The following is a 25,665-nucleotide window of genomic DNA, read 5'->3' as shown; positions in this document are numbered from 1 at the left end:
TGTTAAATTATGAACCTTGGTGTATAAAATCGATTTCCAAAAATTTGCTAAAAAAATAAACTAAAAAAATAATAATAACAACAAGTATAAAAAACAGTAAAAAGTAAAGCACAAATTGTAATTACACTAAAATAATTACAAAAAACAGAATTTATATACATACAAGCATTGTCTTTAATACGCAGTTAATATAAAATATTAGGGAATTTAATGTGTAGTTTGAAAATATTAAATCAATACGCGAAAATAGTAGAAATTTAAACAAAAACCATATACACACATATATAGTGTCGTGCATGCGAAATATACAAACTTGTTGAAAATATAGAAAATTATATACCAGTATAGGCACAAGTGTGTGTGACAACGATTTATGAATTTACACCTATGAATACATATAGGATAATTATATATTCTACGTTAACCAGTAAAAAAAAAAAATAATGTAATCGTATGAGAAAAAACGCGACTGGCCACGTATTTAAATAAATAATAGTATTGATTGTCACTATAACTTCGAAAAATTAAATAGCACCATATAAAATTTAATGTTAAATAGCAACAACGTAACTCGTGCAAATAAAAACAAATATACTCACATATAAAATTACATTTAAAAACTTCAGTTATTAATAACAATAAAACGAGAAACATTGCCAAACCACCGCCACTACTCCGATATTGTCGGGAAGGAAAGACATATGGACAATCAAACTCTAAATACAAAAACGTCATCACCTAACATATGGTCATACCGATTACATTTACCACATGACGTGCAGCAAATGCTCCCCAAAGCATACCCTTAGCTACTAAAATAATTTGTCAAGTACACCCACGCAAACACCAATACTTGGAAAAGAAACTCTTTTGCAACAAAAACAAGAAAACGTTAAAAGTGTATAAACAAAACTGAATTGTTTCGTTGTTCGATAAAAAAAAAGTGGATATGGGAGAGAGAAAAACGAAAGCGGCCACTGATAGCAATTGTGATTTTAATAAGACAGTGATAACTGTAAAAACACCAACCCTGTTTTTGTTCAACTAACTGTTAACCAACAGCTGAGTGACTAAACTACATTTCAGTCAACGTATTTGGAAATTGAACACGAAAGCACGGGAAAACTGAACTTTACAAAAGCTTTAAAACTCCCATTAGCTTTTATTTAACTAAGTATTTCCTACAGCACTTTCAAAACTGCACAAAAAGCTAATTGTATTGTTGTTACGAAAAAAAACCTGTTGCTCAAATTATAACTAGAAATTACCGTTGAGTATTAAATAGTATCCCACCAACACCCGTTAAAACAAGTCGTAGTAACTAGTTAATATGAAACACCAAAAATATTAAAAGAAAAAAATATTTAAATAAGTAATATTCGTGTAATGACTAACCCCAACACTGCTTTCCAAGAAACATCCTTTCACTACTACTACTTCGCTTTATATTTCGCGCACTACAAGGACTCGCTTGTTATAAATCGCGTGTGTGCCTAGTGTGTTAATTGAAAATGTCCCATATACCCGACGATGCCAGCAGTATGAGTGACGACGTTTTCGAAGATCCCGAGACCACGCAACGCCGCCTAGAGGAGACGGCACGCTATCGCGCCAGCTATGCAACCAGCGGCAGCGGTCTAGGTGGTGGTGGCAGTAGCGGTATCGGTTCCAGTCTTGGCGGCAGCAGTAGCAATGCTTACAGTACCGGCTATCCGGGTTATCGTCCACCGGTTAAGGCACTGCAAATGTATGCTCTTGAAGACGCCGTCTTTCATGGTGATGGTGATGACGATGAATTCGAAGATGGTTGGCGTTCCTATCGTTACGATGAAGTGGGCATGTACTGTCAACCACCGCAGCCGCCGTTCGATGACACGGTCAATCATAAGGTAATTTTTTCAAGTGAAACCACTTTTTATTAACAAATCGTATTGTTTATATATATATATATTGTTTAAGAAGTGAAATCGTCTAATTTTTTTTATTTCATATTTTTTAGACAATATTGCTTGGCGATTCCGGTGTTGGTAAAACATCATTCCTGGTAAAGTACAATACGGGCGAGTTTCGCTTAGGTTCCTTTTCTGCGACAGTCGGCATCGCTTTAACGGTAAATAAAAACATTTATTAACCATTGTTAGTTGCATACTTTTGTAACCGTGTGGTAAAAGAACAACAAATGAGGTACCATTGTTTTGGGGTACCGTAATACACTTGTACCATATGATCAAAGATTACCCAGACTGGCAAAACCAAAAAAGTAAATTTTCACGTTTTTTAATAGAAATCTTTATTATCGCCTTCAAAATATGCTCTTAATTTAATACAAGTGCATAATTCATCCTATTTTGCATACAATTGTTATAAGCCTCGGCTGGGATGACCTTCAGTCCCTTCAGCAAATTTTTTTTTTTTTTTTTAGTTTCGGCTGCTTTATAAACGCCCTTCACTAGATTATTAAACTGTTTCGGCTTCATATTCATAAACATACGTCTCAACACCAGTAATTACGCGTTTGATAAGAGGTTTCTCTCCTACGCTGTCCGATGCCGTTTTGGTACAAGTTTCGGGTCTTTTGGCACGAGTCTAGCATTGAGACGCATTATACCCAAAACATTAACCAAAATGTGTAGTCCCTACATAAATAATTTTGAGAACCTCTGCTATCACTCTGATTTTCAAGCACTTTTTCTTTAACTTTTTTCATAATACTGTCAGGAGCACTCCCAAGTGCCATGTGACAAGTTTTCGATGACTTTACAACCCTCACTAAATACTTCGATTCTTGATAAAGAACACTGCCCAAAATACTTCTGCGACAGTTTCAATGATATTGTAGCCGTGATTCCCTTGGACACACAAAATTTCAACTCCTTGTTCAATTTTTTTGTTTCCCATCATAAAAAACAAAAAGGTTTGTCTTTCTAACATATGAAAATCACACTTCATCTGTACATATAAAAAGATTGTGAAAATCTAGGAAAAAATTTGCATCAATTCGGTACAGCTACCACGACCAGTGCGGATTATCTTTGATCAGAGATATTACTAGAAATTTAGTTTAACTACTTAGATTTTTGTGCTTCTGCTGGCGATGCGGACCAAAAAGAGCTTTAAAAAATAAAAATATTTGTTTACAAAACTAATTATCTGTAATATCCCGTACAAACCTGTCAGCAATACAGAAAATTCACTGAATAAAATTTTCTTTTCCGGATCGGTTACACAAGCAAGCAGCTAATAAGCATATATAATAGTTTATTTTCTGTATTAAACACTGCTGGAGACATTCGCCACTAAGCTTTTAAAAAGCTTTTATCTAATCTAATATTTTAACTAAACATAAAACTCACAATTAGCCTTATGAGATCACATTAAAGTATTTAACAAAAATGTATTTGTGTTTTAATTATTTAACGAAAAAAACAGAAGTTAAACACAATATATCAATGTGAGGTTCAATAGTAACATAAATGTTTATAATATACTTAGTACTAAAATTAATTTCTCATTACAACTGCGCCAATATTAAATAAAGTAGTTTAATTATATGTACATATATCATTTGAACATCTTTATTTAGAGCATCTGCTGCCAGTAACTCCAATTTTTAGACTTTCGCTTATACTAACGGCATTTACGATTTTAAATTAGTTATTTTAGTGTGGTACCGCAAGTGGTACATACTAATAGAAACATCTATACAACCCTGTCCTGTATATGTTTGCAAGCACTTGCCAGCCACCTTATCGCGCATCACTCATACGCCCTGTCATACACTAACTAATGTAAGCTTGTATGGGACTGTTCTGCATGAGGTCAGCCGTTTCAAATATTGGCTTCTGGCAATTTATGTGAATAAACCAATTATAACGAGGCTTTTTTGTAGTGAATACACTTTGTTATAACCTTCTAAATTTGGTTGACAGATTTAAACTTTTAATGGTATTTATTAAAACCATTGTGTAGCTTGTCGAATATTAGAATCAATTTAGAGGATTATTTGTACTTATAACATAATTAGTATTATTGGAAAAGAAATCAAATCAGTAATAATAAAGTAACCTGAATATGGTGGAGTTGTAGTCGCAATACAGAGGCTAAGTAAATATGTAGCGAGAAAAGTGTGACCCAAATAGGCCAAACAGAAAGAGGAATCGCTTAAATTTTCATTTGAGTGAAAAAATCATTGTTGTTTACGCTTATTTAATTGAATGATATATACTGAAAAGGCACAGGGATAATATTGTAGAATTCTGTCTCACATGAAACATTTAAGCTAAATCATAATCCATATTCTGACAACAATTCGTTATCGATGACTTTTTGAGTAAAAATGCGAACAACAGAAAAAATGTCCATCTCCAAATCATAATTTAAGTTGCGGAAACATGGATGAGGACAAAAGAGGGCTATAAGCACATATTAATACGAATTCTTTTGAATGAACATATAAAGATTTAAATCGCACAAAATTGTATATTACATATTTAGATATGCTCATAAAAACCACGAAAATTCACAATTGTATACAGAACAACATGTTGAATATATCTTAGACGCTTATCAACATGTTGCGCACCAGTTAGACAACATGACAACACAGCGGCATGTTGGCTACCGCCTGCTGCTACCACGATTAATGGCTACAATGCAGCCATACAGCATGCGCTGATTTCAGTTTTCTGCGCATTTCCTGCCCATGCGGTCCACTCCGTCTAGACAGACGCCAGCGCTATACTTCTACACTTGTGTGCGATATAGTGAGTCTTGCACACGGAAATTAATTGTTGACCACCTTGGGGGCCACAAAGTGTAAGTGCGTGTGTGCTAAAGGCATAGTATGCAGGCATACATACATACATACATACATATATATAGTTAAGTATATGTGAGTAAACAGCGATGTCATCGTTTGAAGAAAATACCGTCATTCGTGTGTTTATGTACTTGGTCATGCCTACAAGCACGGACAATTTGTTCTAAGCGTACTTCATAACTGGCACAGTGCGCCAATGTTTCACCCGCAGCTTCATTATTACTACAACAATAACAACAACACGCAGGCGAGGCCATAGCACCCACTACAATTGTAACGAAGTAACTTCGCTGCTGCTGCGACGACAGTCGCCATTGACATTGAATTTCGTTTCAGTTAATTTAAACGCCTGCTGCATTCCGCTGTGCTCGGTCACTGCTGTCGTGCAGCGCCTCGTGCGTGAATGTGTGAAACAGTGCAAAAATTGTTGTTAAATCAAATGAGACATTTTTAAGACGTTGTGATTTAATTAAATTGAATATTTATTTCAAAAGTGTTCAGAAATTGATTAAAATAATAATTTTCGTTTTGTTCACACTTGAAAAAGGTAATGAATATATGTAGCTATTCAAATCATAGAACTAGATGTTGGTTGAAGAAATAAAATTCACATCAAAACTTGTGCACATTCTCACAAGTGGATTGTAAAACAGTTATTATGTGTGCACTGTGACAGTTTTCGCGGGCAAATATTTGCTGTAATTATAAAGAAATATTTGAAAAAGTTAAATTTGAGTTAAAAACGTGCTTAACATTCAGAAGACTAATGTGCATTTCTCCCGTCATCTTTGCAAAATATGCATAGAAATATAGATGATTGTATATTTAGTTATTTCAATACAGAATCATTTACTTTTAATTTATATTTTTGTTTGTGAATTTTCTAGTGGTTTAGCGTAGCTTTTTGCCTTTTTGTGGCACACCACTTCATGTTTTTTTTTTACAAATGTAAGATGCTACAAGGCCATGTCACTTGATGCCTTTTTCTTTTAATCATTTTACTTGAGTTAATAATGCCAATGGAGACAACATACGGGCATTGCTTAAGCTAAGCAGTAATTGACGGATATTCTACAAAGAATACTCTATGGCCTCATATGAATAGAAAAATTCTCAGTTTCTTCAAGAAAAAACCTAACGAAAACTATAATACCCTTCACAGCTGTATTTCTTGTTGATCAGTCTTTAGAATTGCATCCCAAAGATCTGCGTAAAAGTTCATGAAGATTGGTTAAATAGTTCTTGAAAAATCTTGCCAACCGACTCCAAAAACACAGTTTCAAGAAAAACGTATTTAAAGACTAGAGGTGTTGTAGAATTTAATAAGATAAAATAAAAAATCGATTTTTTTAAATCAAAAAACCCAGGGGTTACCCCTTAACAGATAAATTCCCTTTGGAAAAGGAGCTAAAAATGTCATGACATCTTGCATAGCAAGTTATATAAAGATTTACACACTGTTTAACCACCAGCGACCGCACTTTCGATCTCAGTAGTGTCAGTTTTTCGCATTAATTCCAACTCCTTCAAAAGACTCTCAAGAGCCGATACAAGCATGCCAATGCTTAAGCCAGTTTTCCAATTACTTGTTATAATCCTCGGTTGGCATGATATTCAGTGCCTTTAGCGATAAATTTATAAATTGTATGGGTTCAAAGCTGCTGGTGAAAGAATCCGCGAATGTAAAAAATGTTATCTAATAAAATTTCGTGGAATTCTCAAACCGCCCTCGTCTTAAAATTGGGGTAAAGTTGGTAATTAGCAGCGCACAATCGTTGTGCTATTTTCTGCTGCTATGTATATACATACATACGTATCTATAGAAAATATATAATCTGCCTTTGTAGGGTTTCATTTCACATCATCAAAAGTGATTAAAATTTGACCAGTCATAATGATATTTTTTTCAGCCATCAACTTGTGTGAAGGTCAAAGTAAACTTTTGAAATTAAAAGAGCAAGGACAAAATGTGGAATTATCGTGGTTTAATTTTTTTCATTGGTATAAATGAAGACAAATAAATATTTCATATACATATAGCCTTACATAGACAATTTTGTTTGCATATAATTATACCCTGAACAGGGTAAATTAAGTTTGCCGCGAAGCTAATAACACCAAGAAGGAAACTTTAAATATAGTACATATACAATACAAATGATCAGCGGGACGAGCTGAGTGATGACCATTTGTCTGTCAATCCAGACGGACACTAATTCCTCAGTTTTTGAGATATCATTCTGAAATTTTGCAATCGTCTTTTTTCCCAAAAAGCTCCTCATTAATCGGAACCATCGATATCGGACCGCTATAGCTTGTAGCTGATCAAAATATAGTCCTTGTGTGGGAAACTTTTTTATTTGTGCATATATCTTTACGAAACTTGACACAGATTATTATCCAAGACAATGTGATAATCCTTCAACAAATTGTTTAGATCGGAGAACTATAGCTTATGACTGCTATACAAACTGAAGAATAAAGATCAAATTCTTGTATGGAAAAGTTTTTTATTTGACAAGATATCTTCACGAAATTTGGTACAGATTATTTTCCAAGTCAATGCTACAATTTCCGAATATACTGTTCTAATCGAAGTACTATAACAAATTGCTGCCGTATAAATTAACCATGACAAATGATGTAATATTTACTATGATACAAAAACTTATTCGCCATATTATCATATTTATGCCATACTCGTTATTGTAGAAACTTGAAAACTATTTATAATTACGTAGTGAGGTAAAAAATATGTACATATGTATGTACGTACTCGTATGTGCATGCTTCAATTCACCTGAGCACATGAATTATTTGCGTACAGTCGAAGGCCACTGAAATCTGATGCCGCAAAAATCGATAATGTACACAACTTATTAATATGTACTCGACTTCATGCTGCACGGGAGTAATGAAAACGTACAGATAAGAAAATGGGGTGAGAGCAGACGGCAAGAGCGGGAGTTGTGGTTATCGGTTACCACAGTAAATTTGAATATTATCAGAGTCAAAGCGTTTAGGGTGACTCCCACATAACCACATAAATACATATATATACATTTACATATATATACATATATATATATATATACATATATACTTGCTTGCGCCCCCACAAGTACACACAATGTTGAAAAGGCACAAAAGATGTGGAAAACTTATTGAAAATTTAAAATTACATTTAAGCAAACGCATGCACGCATTTAGCTATAAATAAAATATGACAATGGCATAATAGGATGTGTACCAAATCTCAACAGTTGTGAACTGTACCCTTACTGCCAGTAGTGCTGTTGAAAATATTGAAACATATAAATTGCAAACGTTTACCTTAAGGGTGGCTTCTGCTTTGCCTTTGCTTACGCATCTATAGACACGTGAAGAAGACGTTAGCAACTCCGATTATTATTTATTTGCCTTTTTTGTTGGAACAGCCTTCGTTAGGCTTAGGTGATGAGTATGCAGAAATTGTACGCTCAAGCGGAAAAGCTTTCAAAGCATTTTTTCTGGAAAATGGATAGATTTATTTGTTATCTGGCCTAAATAATCGAATAAAGAGTGCTCAAATACAAATATGAAGCTACATACTTACATGTGGACATAGCTATTACCCTTGTATAAGTATTAAAAAAACGTGCAGTAGATTGTTGTTATTGTAAGTACAGTTGATGTGTAATTTTTTAGTATTATATATTATGTAAATATTAAATATTCTTATGGGACACTGTTTCGCTTTAGTTTAATAAAAATAATAAAACGCACAGAAGCTGTAATACCCTTCGGAAGTGCATTTTTATAGCATAAAATAGTATAAAAAGTTCTTTACCTTGGTTTTCATCGGCCAGTTTGTTTGGCAACTCTATGATATGGTCGCCCAGTCTGGTAAATATTTTTAGAGATTGTAGCGTTGCCTACAACAATATCCTATGCCAATTATCGTTCAGATATCTTGTCAAATAAAAGAGTATTTCATATAAGAACTTGATTTTCAAAAGATATATCTCGTATATATAAAATTCGACTCAGCTGTTCATGCTGATCATTTATATAGCTATATATTATTTAGGCAAACGTGGAAATTGGTTTTGGGAACTACAATCCTCGTCGTAAACTTAATATACCCCATTCAGGGAATGCGAAAATTTATATTTCCTACTGTCTCGAAAATTACTTCTTCTTTACTGCCGTAAACACCGCTTACGTGGTTATAGCCGAGTTAACAACAGCGAGGCATCGAATGCGATATTCGCCGAGGCCAACGCGCAAAGGGCCGTAAATCTTTCACAGAACTTTTCTCTCGAAAACTCTCGACGTCAACTCATCAGTTGTTGTCTTCGCCCAAGCCTCTGGACCATATCACAGGACAGGAATTTTGAGTGACTTATAGAGTTTTATTTTCGTTCGTCGAGAGAGGAATTTACTTCTCAATTTCCTATTCAGTCGAAGTAGCACCTGTTGCCAAGAGTAATTCTGCGTTGGATTTCGAAACTGACATTGTTGCTTCTGTTAATACGGGTTAAAAGATAGACGAAATTATCTACGACTTCGAAGTTATGACTGTCAACAGTGACATGGGAGTCTAGTCGCGAGTGCGACGACTTTTTTTTTTGATGGCAGAAGATATTTCATTTGGCCCTCATTCACTACTAGACCCATTTGATTCGCTTCGTTATTCATTCTGGAGAAAGCAGAACTAACGGCGCGGTTGTTGAGGTCAATGACGTACGCCAGCAGATGTACACTCTTATAGAAAATGGTATCTTCTCTATTTAGCTCTGCAGCTCGAAAGAGACTCGCCTTGTCTGAAACTGCGTTTGGTATCGGAGAGGTCCTTCCCAACCCTTAGGAGCTTTTTGTTTCGCTCAACGTTAGTTTTCACAACCGTAAAAGTTTTGGGGAGATACCAAATTCAGAAGAGGTGGTGTGTATCTAAAATTACTTATCATGAGAAAATCGTCTCTACAGGCATTTCAATTTTTTTCTAATTTCTTTTAACTTGTAAGAAATAAATTGAACTGTACTTATTAAAACTTCTGGCATAATTATCTCCTCTCACTCTCATTATCGCAGTAAGAGTCTATATTTCTTAGAATATACGCTACTGTATGATTTGCTTAAGGCAATTAAAACTTAATTAATGTTCCTAACCTGCAGACAAACAAACTTTCAAAACAAACAACCGCATGAATATATCATACATATATACCTACGTATTCTGTAATGTAATAGTAATTATTACGTACGAGTATTTGCTAGAAACGAGAGAGAATAGAGGCAGCAGCACCATAAAGTATGAGTATATAACAGTAAGACTTGTTAACTTGAAGAAAAGTGCAGGATTACATAGTTTAATTGTATTCAGGTTAAGAGGAAGCCTTGTGAGATAATCCTCTTCCACTTATTACCGTTATATTAATTCCTTCTTGATAATGTACACTGGAATGGAAAGAATCAGATGGAATTTAAAACTATGTTTTATAGTCCGGTTGTACTCCGAGTTCACCCATTCTCACACTGTGATATAGAAGTGTTAGAAAAATATTACGTACTAAATTTGGTTCAAATCGGTCGAGTAGGTTCTGAGATATGTGATTTTATTTAAAAGTGAACGGTGCAGCAAACATCGTTCAATTTTTATCTAGTGTAAAATTAAATATCTTTAGCATATTTAGTTATTAATCCATCGTTTATTATTTTTTAACAGTCACATTATATGGAGAGTGGGCAGGGTTATCATCTAATTTCATCCATTTTCTCACTGCTGGAAATAGTTCTTATAAGAGTTATACTAAGCGAACTTGGCTAATTGGATGGACCTTAACTGAAGTGCTGAAAAGTTTCCGACATCATCCGCTCATAACTGCGGCCAGTACTAGTCTCCATGGAGTTATATGCACACGTTTGTCCATCAATAATAAATCCAGTTAATATATATGTACATATAAAACAAGTTGCCCTTCCGATAGGTAAGATGTCAGCAGAAGCTCTAGGAAGCCACAAATAAATACTTTCGAAAACTTCACTTAAACAAAACTCGAAAATAAATTACGAAAAAACACGATGGCAGAATCGTTTTTTCCATCAGAACCATGCATTACGATGCTGTAATAAGATTAAGCTTCCACTTCTCGAAGGATGAACTAATAGATAAAAATATTCTTATTATCAGCCTTATTTTCAATAAAGAATTAGAGGGATTGTTTTTAAATTATATCTCTTCAGACGCCATTAAAATTAAAATACGTACAAATAAAAATATGCTATTCTACTTGTAATTTTCATTTTAGGCATATTTATCTACAATACTAAATTGTACGAACAAAAATAGCGTGATGTATTAATAAAATCCCACCAAATCAGCCGTTTCTCCCACTATATAGCGTTTCGCAGCTATTAGTTCAGAGTTCTCTTTTTCTACTTATGTTTTGTAGAACGTTTTGCTTCGTACCTGCTCATTACAAAAACTTGAATGATGTTGGTCGAAACATTTCTAACGTCTATACTCTGACGGTCACACTACTTTTTATCTTAAAGTCATCATTACGTCTTGTGTTGTTTATCAAGGGTCTGAAAATGAAAAGTTCTACAAATGTTATTTGAAAAAGTGATACCTTCGAAAAATTTTACTTTAACCACACTTGATCTTTTGATACTAATTTTATTTCAAAAGTGCAATAGAAGGATCTATATTTTATATTATATTTTAGGCGATCTGAGCTCTTATATCGAATGAGTGAGTACATTAGTTGTTTTTAGAACTCATTTCACAGTAGGCTTTTTTTGAACTTCGTGAAATCAACTGTTATTATTAAACGGACCGCAAACTGTTTATCGATGACGTTTTTGAATCTTGAACTCAAATCGGCATTGTGAGAACTAAGCCTAAACTTATTCAATGTCAAACAAAAAGTTAAGAAATATAAATTTAAACAAACAACAAATTTTTCCAATCAAAAATATTTTTATTATGACACACATACGCTGCTGCACTCGCCAGTTGCTGAATATTCAATGCATTCGCGTCGCATGGCCAACGCTCTCACACACGCTTGTGAGCGCTATCGCCACCACTATCAGCACCCTCGACCGGATAAGCATAACAGCTGGTGGTGTGAGCTACGATAATGACCAAGTGACGGTGCCAATAGTTAGTTGCTCAGCGAACGCCGATTTTATAAGACGTGTGTGTGACAAAACGCTCGCTCAACGCACAACTAACCGAAATAGAGCGTGCAAAGAGATAGTTTCATACCATTTACGTGAGATAATACGAAACAAAAAGAAAGTGCACGAAGACACTGACAAAAACAAGACCATTTGCCATCGGCTAGAAGTTATGTCAACGGCAGCAACAACAACAAGCGGGCAAAAGACATCAAAGTTGAAATCAATGAAATCTGCGCGTATTGTAATTATTGGTGCCGGCTCTGCTGGTATAGCTGCAGCCACAAGGCTCCTACAGTCGGGATTCGAAAATGTTCTGCTGCTCGAGGCTGAAAATCGTTATGGCGGACGCGTACACACCATACCCTTTGCGGACAACGTAGTCGACTTGGGCGCACAATGGTGTCACGGTGAAAAAGGTAATGCCATTTTTGAGACGGTGCGCAATTTGGGTATGCTACAGCCAACAGGTGACATATACGATGACTACAAATGCGTGCGTTCCAACAAGGAAGTGCTTTCCGAAACAGTCGCAAATACGCTCAAGTCGGTCGCCTTTAATTTGTTACCCGAACGACAGGAGGGCTTGAAGGGCTATGAAGGCTCCTTAGGCACATATCTGACAGAGGCATTTTGGCGCGATTTGCAACAGTCGCCGGAAATTGATAAGACTGTGGCGCGCGAGTTCTTCGAAAACTACAAGAAATTCGAAAGTTCAATAGAAGCATCAGATCACCTTTTCGAAGTTTCCGGCCAAGGTCATCTCGAATATTGGGTATGTGAAGGGGACCTACTGTTAAACTGGAAAGATAAAGGTTTTAGCAGTTTTCTGCGTCTACTAATGCAAGCGAAGAAGGATGAAACAGCGACGGACGATATGGGATTACTAAACAAGCGCATACAATTCAATGCGCGCGTTCAAAACATTGATTGGCGGACGAAAAGCGGTGACGTGCGCATACGTCTTTGGAACGGTGAATTAATCGAGGCGGATCATGTCATCTGCACCGTATCTTTGGGTGTGCTCAAGGAAAACCATAAGGAAATGTTTACACCTGCACTACCGCTGGCTAAATCCCGCGCCATTGACGGTCTCAAATTGGGTACAGTCGATAAGTTTTTCCTAGAATTTACTGAACCTTTCGCACCAGTCGATTGGTCGGGCTTTTGTTTTCTTTGGCGCGACGATGATTTGGCGGAATTGCGCAACTCTGAGTACTTTTGGTTGGAAAGCGTGTTCGGCTTTTATCGTGTCTCCTGCCAACCGCGCATACTACAAGGTTGGATTATTGGACCACATGCTCGTCACATGGAAACTCTCGCCGAAGCCGAGGTACTTAAAGCATTGCTTTGGCTCTTCAAGAAATTCTTCACATTTGCGGTGCCGTCGCCATTGAGATTTCTACGCACACGCTGGTACACCAATCCCAATTTCCGCGGTAGTTATACATTTCGTTCCGTGTATGCCGACGAGTTGCGCGCAGGTGGTTGGGATTTAGCAGCACCGCTTACCGCTGACAGCGACGGTAAACCGTTGTTACAATTCGCTGGCGAAGCGACACATACACATTTCTACTCGACGGTGCATGGCGCGGTGGAGAGTGGTTGGCGAGAAGCGCAGCGGTTGATTACCTACTACCTGGGACGCACTTCACAACTATGAGCAGCGTTGCGAAGGCGGATGTCATGGCAATATTGCGAAAATCTACGGCGATAGCTTAATGAGTAGAAAAGATTATGTGCATAATTTGTTCACTAACTTGTTTTGTTTGTTTGATTATATTGCGTATGTATACAAGAGAAACTGATAAAATACTACACTTGTGTAGCTATTTGATATTGTAAATAAAATAAGCACTAAGTTGATAAGTACCTATTATGTTACTGCTGAACTTAGTTTCAAATAATAATTTGTTAGTGCGCGTTTAGTGTGATAAATCAAGTTGAGATAAGCTTTTATTTGTTCAACAATTGTAAGGGCTTTATGTCTAGTGTTCAAGGAATTTCATAAATTATTACAACAACAATAATCAAGTAATGATAAACAGCTAACTTTGTTAGACCTGTGATCGTGTTTCGACAATTGAAGAGTTCCACAAGTTCCATTCTTCTAAACAATTAACATATTCTTACGAATAGTTTTTTACATGTTAGTAATACTTTCAACATTTTTATCTGGTGTCTACACGGATTTCAGTTAACCTTCGACAGAGGTGTTGGTAGTCGCTTTTATTTGTTGAATTTTATAAGCTATCCTAATAGTGGATATTCTGCAAGAATGAAAATGTCTTTTAAAGGCGTCGTATATCTCATACAGCTCATCGTTCCATTGAATGCGATATTCGCCGTGGCCGACGCGCAAAAGACCATAAATCTTTTACACAACCTTTATCTCGAAAACTCGTAATGTCGACTCATCAGACATTTTTTGCACCATATAACAGAACGGGGTGATGAGGGACTTGTAGAATTTGGTCTTTGCTCGACGAAAGAGCACTTTACTTCTCAATTGCATACTCAGTCTGATGTAGCGCCTGTAGTCAAGAGTTATTCTGCGTTGGATTTCGAGGCTGTCCTTGTTGTTGCTGTTGATATTGGTTCCAAGATCGACGAAATTATCCATAACTTCAAAGTTATGACGACAGTGACGTAGAAACCAAGTCGCCAGTGCGACGACTGTCCGTTTGATGACAGGAGATATTTCACCTTGCCCCTCGTTCACTACTAGACCCATTCGCTTCGATTCTTTATCCAATCTGGAGAAAGCAGAACTAACGGCGCGGTTGTTGACGTGAATTTTATCAATATCATTGGCGTACACCAGCAGCTGTACAATCTTATAGAAGATTGTACCTTCTTTACTCAGAACCGCAGCTCGAATTATTTTCTCCAGGAGTAGATTGAAGTCGCACGATAGGGAGTCGCTTTGCCTGAACCTTCGTTTCGGAGGGGTCCTTCCCAATCCTGATGGAGCTTTTGGTATTGCTCAACAGCAGTTTACACAGCCATATTAGTTTTGCAGATATACCAGATTCGTACATAGCGGAATTAAGGCAGCTCCTTTTTCTTTCTGAAATCGACGAAGAGGTAGTGTGTGTCGATCCTCTTTTCACGGATCTTTCCCAAAATTCGGCACATTGTGAATATCTGGTCAATTGGTGACTTTCCAGGGTTAAAGCCACCCTATCAGTGTGTTGACGGTAGGTTTTAATCTCGTATACAGTACGCTATACCGATCCTTATAAGCGATGTTGAGGAGGCTTATGCAAAGAAGTTGGCACAGATTGTGGAAACACCCTTTTTCTGGATATCAGAGTTTAAAATTTCATTTTATTCTTTCAATTTACAGTATAGCTATAAATCAAGCGCCAATGGCGACATCAGTGCAATGTTTGTACAAATAGTATGTTCAAAATATGGCATATCTTCCCGAAATAGGACTTCAAATTTCGAATATGTGGACCGCAATACCTTTATACCGAAAATATCGATCAATCTGTGCAATGTAATACTGAAATTCACAGAATATTTTCCTGAATATCATATTTTAATAACGATTGATCTTTGACTAATTTGTGAAAAAGTTTATGTACGTTTCTACAATAAAGAGCTTCTCAGAAAATCAGATAGTTCCTCGAAGTTGACTAAAAACTTGTAGGTCCACCTCCACCCAACAACGTCAAGGTGCAGACTAGAAGATCCAGATTAAGCCGTATTCGTTAGAATACGACGTTACCAACGTCAAAGTGTTTTTACTATATATTCCCAACCAACATCTAGAACTAATCTATATTTAACATAACAAAAGCAGCAAAAAAGTTAACTAATGTACATACATAAATATATTATAATTAAAAAATCACTCACAAAACCAACTCACACCGAAAAACGTCAATAATAAAAATAGGTTAAAGCAAACGAAATCAAGAACACAAGCACAAAAAGACCAAACCTTCGCCGAGTAATTTAATTACTAGCCATCAATCACAACATCTTCTTAGTGCATACAAACAATGCGCCGTACGTCAAGTGTGTGCCGCGTCAGTCAGCCCACTTCCCACCCCACATCTCATCCCACTTCCGTGCCAGTAGGCAGCTCATCAACTACCACAAAAATGCCAATAAGTACACGTGCACAAAGCGATGACACCGATCATGACAGCGCTGACATACCGCGGCGTGAGTCCCTACACAAGCCTACATGGCAATATAATATCCCCGGGCAGTCGCAATCCAGCACGGATGTCACAAATTCGCCCAGCAAAAGCATAAATGTCACATCAGACTCAGACGATGAAGATGATGAATATCTGCGACGCCCAAGTATCGTTAAACATCATCACTACTACCAGGAGAGGGAAGTACAGCAGCAGTTGCAATTACCCACGAAGCCGTTACAACAATTGCGACGTACCAGTCTACATAGTGGCGTTTGTTTCAAAGGCAACAAAAATAGTGGTAACACAAAAATTACGCGACATCACACCATTGCCAGTGCTGATTTAAAACCGACTGCCGACAGTAGTTTAACGGCACGGCGCAGGAGTAGTTTGACACAATCGACACGATCGTTCGGATTGATGATGCACAATACTGGGGAGCTATCAAGGACTGACAACGCTCACGATACGACTGCTGCATGTCCTAACTTCTCCAGATCTATGGATGGTGCAACATTTTGTAGACAAGCAGGGCGTGCTTTAATGCGTATGGTTTCATTGGGTACACAGCCGAATGTTCATGTGGCGCCACCAACCAGCAACATCAAGACCTATACTGATGGTGAGGAGGAATACGACATGATGGGAAAGGTGATGTCAAAGAATCCTGTTTTTTGCTTACTTTTTCGTAACCTGTATAAATGTCCAAGGTAAACATTACCATTTTTCATATAATGGTTTAAGAACGAAATTGAATATAAAAGCATTAATCGAATACTCTCACTCATCTCTAAGAGGAGTCAGCTAAGACAATAATGATGCCTCAAATTCTTATATGGAGTTAAGAAAGTCTTCATAATATAAAGATTTTGTATTTGCTTAAATCAGATATTGACGTTCGGTTTATGATTCCCAAAGGCTTCAAAGTTCTCAAAATAAAAGTACGAAAATAATATAAAACTTACTGCAGAACAATTTATTTCCAAAAAAGGTGTAGGGGTCTGTATATGACAACCATCCATCCTACATATAGGAAAACCACTTGATTTCGCAGTTACTTTTTCAATAAATTTCTATTAAAACATAGAAAACTCTATATAAAATATTATGAGAAAAGAAAGAGACTAGACCACCTTTCAAGAGCTTTTGGCTCACAGTGAGTCTGTTTTCGAAAAATATATTTTATCGCCCCTCCATGAGAGCTATTCATCAAATATTTTTTCATTGAGAAACTTGAAGTCTCTAAAGCGCATTAACATTTCACAAACACTTCAAAGCTATAACACTTATTTTGTCTGTTTTTCATTTTACTCTCCATGAATTGCTGCTCTATAGGTGATTATGTTGGGTGACTCTGGTGTTGGAAAAACGTGTCTGCTCATACGATTTTATGATGGAAAATATATGCCACACTATTATATAACTACAGTAGGCATTGATTATAGGGTAAGAAACGGCTCTGTCAACTGTCATCAGGGCTGATGTCAAATGGACAAAACTGTTGCACGCGTGTCTTTCTTAACTTTAGTGTACGTACCTATTTGTGTGTTCTCCTCTTTACGCGTATGTATGTATCTATGTTCTAATTTTAATATGTATACAGTAGTAAATATTTTAAGCCTGTCATGATATGATATGATAATTATAAGCAATTACATACATAAATGTTAAAATGAATGACTTAAAAATGGTAGAATTAACTGCTGAATGACCGTAGACCTAACCTTTTGAGTCGTTATGCATATATGTATAATGCTACACGTTAACATGACTTTCAATTTCAGAGCTTATGGTGTATATGGACATATCTGAAATTAGATTTTTCATATAAAACGCATATTGGATGATGATTGGTTACTCATACGCCATGTATACGTGTTTGTCGAATAATGCGAGCTCCAACATTTAATTTTAAATTATTTTGCAAAGGTTGTAGCAGTAAACTTTTGCAATTTCATATACCATATTATCAAATTTGACCCGGACTAACAAAAAAAAATTGTTTAATTTTCACGTATTTTAATACAAGTCTTTGTTATCGCCTTCAAGTTTGAATTGCTGAGCCAATGAAAACATGGCAACGGTTAATCCAACTTTCCATATATATTTTGCAAAACCTGGCTGGGTGGCCCTCAGCGAATTCAGCAATTGTTTTCGGTTCCGGTTCATTTTAGAAGCGCCATTCGCTATATAGTTAAAAAGTTTTGAAGATGTACATATGTATTCATAAACCCACGCCACATAACAAGTATGTTAGTGACGCGTTTGATGTATGTAGGGTCCTCAGCTACCTTGTCAAACATCTCTAGCATTGATACGCTTCATACCCAAAATATTAATAATGAGTTGAGTCAATCCATAAGGGATCTTGAGATGTAGTTGATGTTATCGTCATTACATACACGGACGGATGACTCGTAGGAAAAAAATATTAATTAATTCAGTTTGCGAGCACAGTGAAATGAACCAATCCGGGTTAAATTTGATTAGATAGTGTATAAAGAAGTTTTTAATATTTTTTTTTTATCTCATATGTATAGATAGCCAGTGAAAGAAATTATTTGGCACAAAATAAATTGAATCGAAAAATATGCTAATCGCTTAAATGATTTCATTTTCGTTTATAAAAAAAAAACTCAAAGGTATAAATTATAGAAAAGTTTGTATTTTCTTCAATTAACATCACTTAAATATAGCAAGTTTAATATTTTTTAAAGATCCTAACAGTCCTAGGTAGTTGATTAAAGTTCTATTATTTGTTCTTGTGTATTTGTAATATGTTTGATTATTAATTAAAAATAATTAATAGCTTTTTATTTAAATATGTATACGAGGGAGATCTGTTAAGTACTTAGCCTTCAAGGAAGGGAAATTTAAACTTATTAACCCTTCTAATAAATACATTTTCTCTAGGTTTAAAAAAATACATCTTCGTGACAACGCTTTTATTCAACTCCTAAATCTTTTCACTTTGTCACATGAGAAGTTTTTCTGCAATTTGATGACAAATCGGCACATACCGTCCAAGTCGTAAGGGTCGCCATCAAAATAGAAGAGTCAGCGAATAGCTTTTAAAGTTTTTTATTTTACTATTTTCATTATTTTATCAAAAAAAAAAGTAATTTGTGTTCGGGCGATGATATTAAATACTTGTCGGACCGCCGTCTTATATAATTAAAAAAAAAAAGTTAACATGAAACAAATCCTTCACCGACGACTTATAATTTTAAGAATTTTATAAGATATCTATAACCACATAAAAATTATGTAACAAGTAGTTCATATATAATATTTCTGTAAGTGTTCTATGAATTTACATATACCATCTGATCAAATTTGACCCGGGCTCTTCATTATTTATTTTTACCGATTCAAAATTGATCAGTTGTTAAATACAGGGTGTGAATGTCATATATGTAAATATCGTGTGTAATTAAGCCAAAGTGCTATTTAATGGCATATATGCGAGTCCCTTTTTTTACTAATTCAGTTTTCGTTGACGTTAATGTATACTGCTTTTGTTTGCCAATCCTGTATTCAATACCATGTGTGTACCTCCAGCAGTGTTTAGAACAAATAATATAATTTATATGTATTTCTATTATAAGTAAACAGCATATACGTATGTATTATTGTATGTATATTGTATATAACTGTACATGTCTAAGCTTTTTATCTATACACATTTTTGCAATCACTAGAACAAAGTTGTGATTGTGGATGGCACACGCGTCAAATTGCAAATTTGGGACACAGCTGGTCAGGAGCGATTTCGCAGCGTCACCCACACCTATTATCGCGATGCCCACGGTGAGTTCAGAAGATTATAAAAATTCAACTCGAAAATAAAAATACACTATTATTTTTTATTACACTAAATACACTATTATTTTTTATTTTACTGTTCGTAGCACTTCTACTCTTGTATGACGTCACCAATAAAACTACTTACGACAACATTCGCGCTTGGCTGGGCGAGATCAGAGATTATACTCAGGACGATGTTGTGATTGTGCTTATTGGTTTGTATTAAAATACATATATACATATCCATATATACATATATTATACGTTTTTATTTAATTTTAATTTAGCCAAGGAGAAATGTAAATGTGTACATATAGGGTGATTATTTCAGTTTGTTTACTTTGCATCTAATACTTCTTCCTTAAAATATACAAACTTTATTTATAACAGACTGATTCTACCCATAAGTGCTAAGTATACCATCTGATCAAATTTGACCCGGACTGAAAAAAAAAAAATTTACGCAAATCCTTATTATCACCCACAAAATAGGCTTCCGAGTCAATACAAGCATGTCATGAAGCGTTGACGAGTCGAGTTTGTCTTATAACTCTCTACTTGTTATCGTCCTGCGATGGCTCTCGGTATCTTCAACGAGTTTTTTTTTTCGGTTTCGGTACATTTTTGGAGTGCCATATACTATTATGCTGAGCAGTTTTGATATCATATTAATAACACGATGTGAGTAGCATTATAAGTACAAGTAGTTGGCTTCTCAGCAAGCACATCTTTTGAGACCTCTACTCAATGTAATTTTTGCAAAAGATTCCGATTTTTTGGCGCGGTTGTAGCCTTGAAAGTAAATCCATCATAGATGTTGAGACCCTACGCTGTTTTTCGCAGAATGCAAGTACTGGTTCGATTTTTAATAATTTTTGTCTCAAAAGCATATTTTTTTTTATTTCTTAATTTCAATAATATACGTACATAGCTCACAAATTTCGTTAAGAAGCAATCATGGGCATATATGTATGTACAGATGTTGAAGTAGTAGTAGAGAATCCGTTGCCAAATACATACTAATTGACATATGGAGATAAAACTTTACATGAACATAGAAAAAAAGTAGTCCGATGTAGGAAGAAATGATATGGACCAATCTGTATGAAAATTCAGATAGGTGTATTTAGTGTAGTACCTAAGGACTAAAACTAAAATATAAAAAAAATGGTTGCAATACAACCTCAATCCATATGGGCTATGTCATATAAGAAATAATATTAGCCCCTCTCCATTATTATCAACTGTGATCTCATAACTCTAAATACATTATAATATATTATGAAAATATATGTATGCAATATAGGTAACAAGGCAGACTGCAGCAATAGTGAACGACAAGTGAAACGTGAAGATGGCGAACGTCTAGCACGTGAGCACAATGTCCCCTTTATGGAAACATCGGCAAAAACAGGATTGAATGTAGAACTTGCTTTCTCTGCTGTGGCCAGGTGAGTTATATAAAAAATGGAAAAGTTCAGTATTTAAAAGTTTAAAACTAATTTATAACATCAGCTTTGGTGATTATATTAGACAAGTTTAGAACAAACACTTTTGCTTTTTTATATCCAGGCAATTGAAGTGTCGTGGCACCGTCAATGGCGATGATGGCAAATTCAATGTTCACGATTACGTACGAGATAATACACAAGCACGCACAATGTGTGCACAGTGCAAATCGATGTAGACACGGAGGTAACTGGGAACTATCACTAGTACATACGTACTTAATTACTTGCCAAAAAAAGTTATTAATTAAAAGAAAACAACTGAAACAATTAAATGTATAAAATAAATATTCAAAGCTTTATTAACTATCTTTTAAATTTTTGGGATCAATATGATACAAACGTTAGACGGAAAATACCTAAAATATTTTCCTTTTCTGTTACATTTGAAATCAAAATTAGCTTATATAAGCGTGTCTGTACTTATGTATGTATGTACTATTTAGCCAAAGCGGATCCGCAGAATTATTTGAAATTCAATGAATACAGCTAACAGATTACACTAAAGCGGCGCAAAGCAAAGCGAAGCAACATTTTGACAACTTCATCTCTTTACACTATTCTCAACAGCAGTCGCTATTTTTTTACAGTGAAACACGGATAGCCAAGCGTTCCTTCTGACATATGCTTTAATGAATTGTTAAGAAAGAAAAGTTCGATGTACACTTTTATATGCATATGTAAGCACGTTCTTATAAAAAGTTTTCGACGCGCAGCCAAGTATAATGTTGGGTAACTTTCATATTTTTATTGTTCTAGTATGAATTGTCACGCTTTCTCAAGAACGCTAACAAAAATGTTCGTTAAAGTTTCTATAGTATAGTATCTTATGTCGAATAGATAAATCTAACCACGTTCACATAAAATCCCTTTCTGACATTAAGCTAAATAAAAACTCTCATATGGCATATTTGTACGCTGTCACAATATGTGTCAATTTGACAATTTGTTTTTTGACACTTGTCTCTTCCAGTGAACGTGCTTTCATTCGAAACACATGGTATTTTGTTAAATATTTCAAGTTTCTTATTGTTTGAATTATTGGTATATACAATAATTTTACAAAATGTCTGAGGTGTTTCATCGGCCTGGGCCGCTAAAACAAACAAATAAAGCTCACAAAACTGGGCGACATCGATCGAAAGGAGCCATAGAAAATGCACTGAAGGGTCGGGTTTCACTTAAAGCGGTGTCGCATAAACACAAACAAGAACAACGAAGAGAGCAGCGTAGGCACCAAATGAATCAAGTAAATTACATATTAAACAAGTTAATAATAATGTTAAAATTTATAAATAATTTTTTTTTTTAAGATACGTAAAAAGAAACGAGAAGAAGCGAGATTAGAAAAACTACAGTTAGGTACTCAGCACAGCGCTCCATTCATGGTTTGCATATTGCCAATGCATCAACAAATTGACGCTAAATCAGCTTTAGCTATATTAGAGAGTTGTGATGATGAAGCTGTTGTACAAAGGGCAGACACTGGAGTTACCTATATTAATCTACCACGTTTCAAGCAAAGATTTTCTTTCATTATTCCACCAATAGGCCGAGGATGTGAGGTAGAAGTGTTGGATTACTTAAAGGCTTGCGATACGACCTTACTGTTAACTTCAGCGGCTATGGGAGAAGATGAGATATTTGATCGGTGGGGTCACCGGATTTTCAATATGATATCTGCTCAAGGAATACCCTCACCAATAGTAGCTCTAATGGATTTAGAATCGATAAACCCTAAAAGACGTTGTGATGTTAAGGCATCTGTTCAGAAATTTATATCAAAGGTTTTGCCAAAAGAAAAAATCATGCAACTGGATACCAATACCGAAGGTCTCAACGTTATGCGTCGTATTGGTGGACAAAAAAGGAATGTTCTTCCAAATAAAACAAATAGACCGCACTTATTCAGTGATAAAATTGAAATTGAAGCTCAGTCAAATCAATTAGATGGTAATATTACTTTGAAAGTAACTGGATTTCTGCGTGGAGCACCACTTAATGAAAATTCTCTTGTACACATTCCTGGATTGGGAGATTTTCAAATGCAACAAATAGTTTCTACGCATGATGGTTTTAAATTAGGTAAACGGACTGAAAATTTACAAGTTCAAGTTCGAGTAGCAGACCAACAGAAACAAACTACATTGCAAAAAGAAAATATACCAGATGCTATGGATGCAGAACAGACATGGCCAACTGAAGAAGAAATCAAAGCAGCACAAGAAGAAACAAAGAAAACTAAGTTAGTCAAACGTGTTCCTAAAGGGTGGAGTACATATCAGGCTGCTTGGATCCCAGATGCTGAAGCCGTTGAAGCAAAATATGATGATAGTAACGATGACAGTGACATGAGTGGTAGTGAAGATGAAAGTAATGGAGATGAAGAGGATGAGTTCATGTCTTGCGAAAACCAATCTTTTGACGGAGAAATGCAAAAGCCCGATTCAGATACAGAAGAGTTTGTGGAAACAGCATCGGTGTCAGATGCTGCAATAAATGACGAAAAATATGACCTCCAAATGGACTTTCATGAAGAACGAGAAACTTTGAAAAAAATAAAGGAAGCTCGTCTCGATGAATTGTGGCCGGATGAAATTGATACACCACTAGATGTTGAAGCGCGAGATCGCTTCCAAAAATACCGTGGTCTAGAATCGTTTAGGTAAAAAGATCTTTATAACTCATATTTGTTTGCATGTATGTATTGTGCATTTATAATTTATTAGAACCTCACCATGGGATGTGAAGGAGAATTTACCTTATGATTATGCGCGCATTTATCAATTTCAAAATTTTGATCGGACAAAACGTCGAATTATTTCTGAGGCTAAGGAAGTTGATGGATTTCAGGTGAGAGTTCGAAAAAATATTTTCTCAGAATATTCGCTGAATATTATTTATTTTAATTAATAATCTTAATCGTTAATTAGCATGGCGCCTATGTAACCATATACATCATAAATGTGCCGCAAACTAAATGGTTGGCCTATATATCAGCTCGTCAAACCAAAGGTCTTGTCATATATGGTTTGCTACCACATGAGCACCAGATGTCAGTGATGAATGTTGTGCTTAAGCGGCTGCCCGATTCTGAGGCACCAATAAAGTCGAAAGAGACTTTAATAATACAATGTGGATATCGCCGCTTTGTTGTAAATCCAATTTTCAGTCAACATACAAATGGAGACAAACACAAAGTATGCAAAAATTTTTAAAACTTAAACCAATCAATTTAAACCTAAATTTTTAATTTACTTTCAGTATGAACGTTATTTCCGGCCACACACAACCGTCTGTGCTACTTTCTTCGCGCCAATTCAATTCCCCCCTGCTCCTGTACTAGCTTTTAAACTAAATCCAGATTCAACTTTAGCACTAGTCGCACGCGGTTGTGTGCTTTCTTGTAATCCAGATCGAGTAGTATTGAAACGAATTGTCTTAAGTGGACATCCCATGCGAATCAATCGCAAATCAGCAACAGTGCGTTATATGTTCTTCAATAAAGAAGATGTCGATTATTTCAAACCAGTTAAACTACGCACAAAATGTGGGCGTTTGGGTCATATAAAAGAATCCTTGGGAACTCACGGTCACATGAAATGTGTGTTCGATGGACAGCTACGTTCTTATGATACAGTTTTTATGTATCTATATAAGCGGGTATATCCGAAATGGACCTACGAGGAGTGCCTGATACGTAGCGAAAAAGATGAAGACAAGTTTGAGGACGAAAAAATGGAATAGCTCGATTAATGTATATATTATAGTAAATGTACTTTAAATATATATTACGAATAGTTCATAATAATTGAATATTTAAATTGAAAGTCTTCGGCCTGATACGCTGATTATAATGACCCCTAGCTTTTCGATACCATTTTTGTAGTATTATTTGTCCTATGCTTCAAAATAGCTCTGGGTTTCTGTGATCACGTCTTTATTCAACGAAAATTTCTTCTAAGAGGGCAATCTTTTAAGATCTGATGAATTTTGGTAGTAGGCCGGAAACATTTTCTAGTCAAAGAAATGGTTTCGATAAGTTTTTGAACTAAAACAAGTGACTTTAGGAAGTGATCATTGACTGGTTTAATATAAATAAGTAACATTTTTTAGTTGCAAAATATAATAAATACATTTGTTATAAACACAAGATTACATGGATAGAAAAGTCTGTGCAAGATACTCACAATATTTCCAATTA

General features: G+C 35.5%; 3 protein-coding genes across 6 annotated transcripts; all 3 read left to right on the top strand.

Moving 5' to 3' along the window:
- Positions 1–596: 596 nt before the first annotated feature.
- Positions 597–21,736, top strand: LOC108969216 (ras-related protein Rab-26). Of its 4 annotated transcripts, XM_018933769.1 has the most exons (7): positions 5,335–5,366; positions 15,894–16,797; positions 17,482–17,592; positions 19,848–19,956; positions 20,058–20,168; positions 21,260–21,404; positions 21,526–21,736. In XM_018933769.1, the coding sequence occupies exons 2-7, from the start codon at positions 16,000–16,002 to the stop codon at positions 21,638–21,640; spliced, it is 1,389 nt and encodes a 462-aa protein (XP_018789314.1). In that variant the 5' UTR covers positions 5,335–5,366; positions 15,894–15,999; the 3' UTR covers positions 21,641–21,736. The 4 variants fall into 4 exon arrangements, with proteins under 4 accessions (XP_018789325.1, XP_018789314.1, XP_018789336.1 ...); XM_018933780.1 differs by lacking the exons at positions 5,335–5,366; positions 15,894–16,797; positions 17,482–17,592 and adding exons at positions 597–1,889; positions 2,000–2,110; XM_018933791.1 differs by lacking the exons at positions 5,335–5,366; positions 20,058–20,168; positions 21,260–21,404; positions 21,526–21,736 and having other exon boundaries at positions 15,089–16,797; positions 17,482–17,675; positions 19,848–19,925.
- Positions 11,784–13,928, top strand: LOC108969223 (peroxisomal N(1)-acetyl-spermine/spermidine oxidase-like). Its single transcript, XM_018933814.1, has one exon. The coding sequence runs from the start codon at positions 11,790–11,792 to the stop codon at positions 13,647–13,649; it is 1,860 nt and encodes a 619-aa protein (XP_018789359.1). The 5' UTR covers positions 11,784–11,789; the 3' UTR covers positions 13,650–13,928.
- Positions 21,737–22,416: 680 nt separating the features above from the next.
- LOC108969202 (pre-rRNA-processing protein TSR1 homolog) lies at positions 22,417–25,285 on the top strand. Its single transcript, XM_018933742.1, has 5 exons — positions 22,417–22,710; positions 22,775–24,126; positions 24,191–24,314; positions 24,395–24,661; positions 24,726–25,285. The coding sequence occupies exons 1-5, from the start codon at positions 22,528–22,530 to the stop codon at positions 25,206–25,208; spliced, it is 2,409 nt and encodes an 802-aa protein (XP_018789287.1). The 5' UTR covers positions 22,417–22,527; the 3' UTR covers positions 25,209–25,285.
- Positions 25,286–25,665: the final 380 nt, after the last annotated feature.

This window comes from Bactrocera latifrons, unplaced genomic scaffold, assembly GCF_001853355.1.
Source record: "Bactrocera latifrons isolate USDA-ARS-PBARC rearing strain unplaced genomic scaffold, ASM185335v1 scaffold_104, whole genome shotgun sequence".
Taxonomy (NCBI): Eukaryota; Metazoa; Arthropoda; class Insecta; order Diptera; family Tephritidae; genus Bactrocera; species Bactrocera latifrons.
Note: the sequence above shows the minus strand (reverse complement) of the source record. Positions and strands in the feature narration are given on the sequence as shown.

What these genes read in the sequence shown, in the direction of transcription:
- LOC108969223 (XM_018933814.1), top strand. Translation starts at nt 11,790, where the DNA reads ATGACACACATACGCTGCTGCACTCGCCAGTTGCTGAATATTCAATGC.
- LOC108969216 (XM_018933769.1), top strand. Translation starts at nt 16,000, where the DNA reads ATGCGCCGTACGTCAAGTGTGTGCCGCGTCAGTCAGCCCACTTCCCAC. An exon ending in AATACGACATGATGGGAAAG is followed by an intron (nt 16,798 to 17,481) that starts GTGATGTCAAAG and finishes GCTGCTCTATAG; the next exon opens with GTGATTATGTTGGGTGACTC. An exon ending in TGTTGTGATTGTGCTTATTG is followed by an intron (nt 20,169 to 21,259) that starts GTTTGTATTAAA and finishes TATGCAATATAG; the next exon opens with GTAACAAGGCAGACTGCAGC.
- LOC108969202 (XM_018933742.1), top strand. Translation starts at nt 22,528, where the DNA reads ATGTCTGAGGTGTTTCATCGGCCTGGGCCGCTAAAACAAACAAATAAA. An exon ending in GTAGGCACCAAATGAATCAA is followed by an intron (nt 22,711 to 22,774) that starts GTAAATTACATA and finishes TTTTTTTTTAAG; the next exon opens with ATACGTAAAAAGAAACGAGA. An exon ending in CAAATGGAGACAAACACAAA is followed by an intron (nt 24,662 to 24,725) that starts GTATGCAAAAAT and finishes ATTTACTTTCAG; the next exon opens with TATGAACGTTATTTCCGGCC.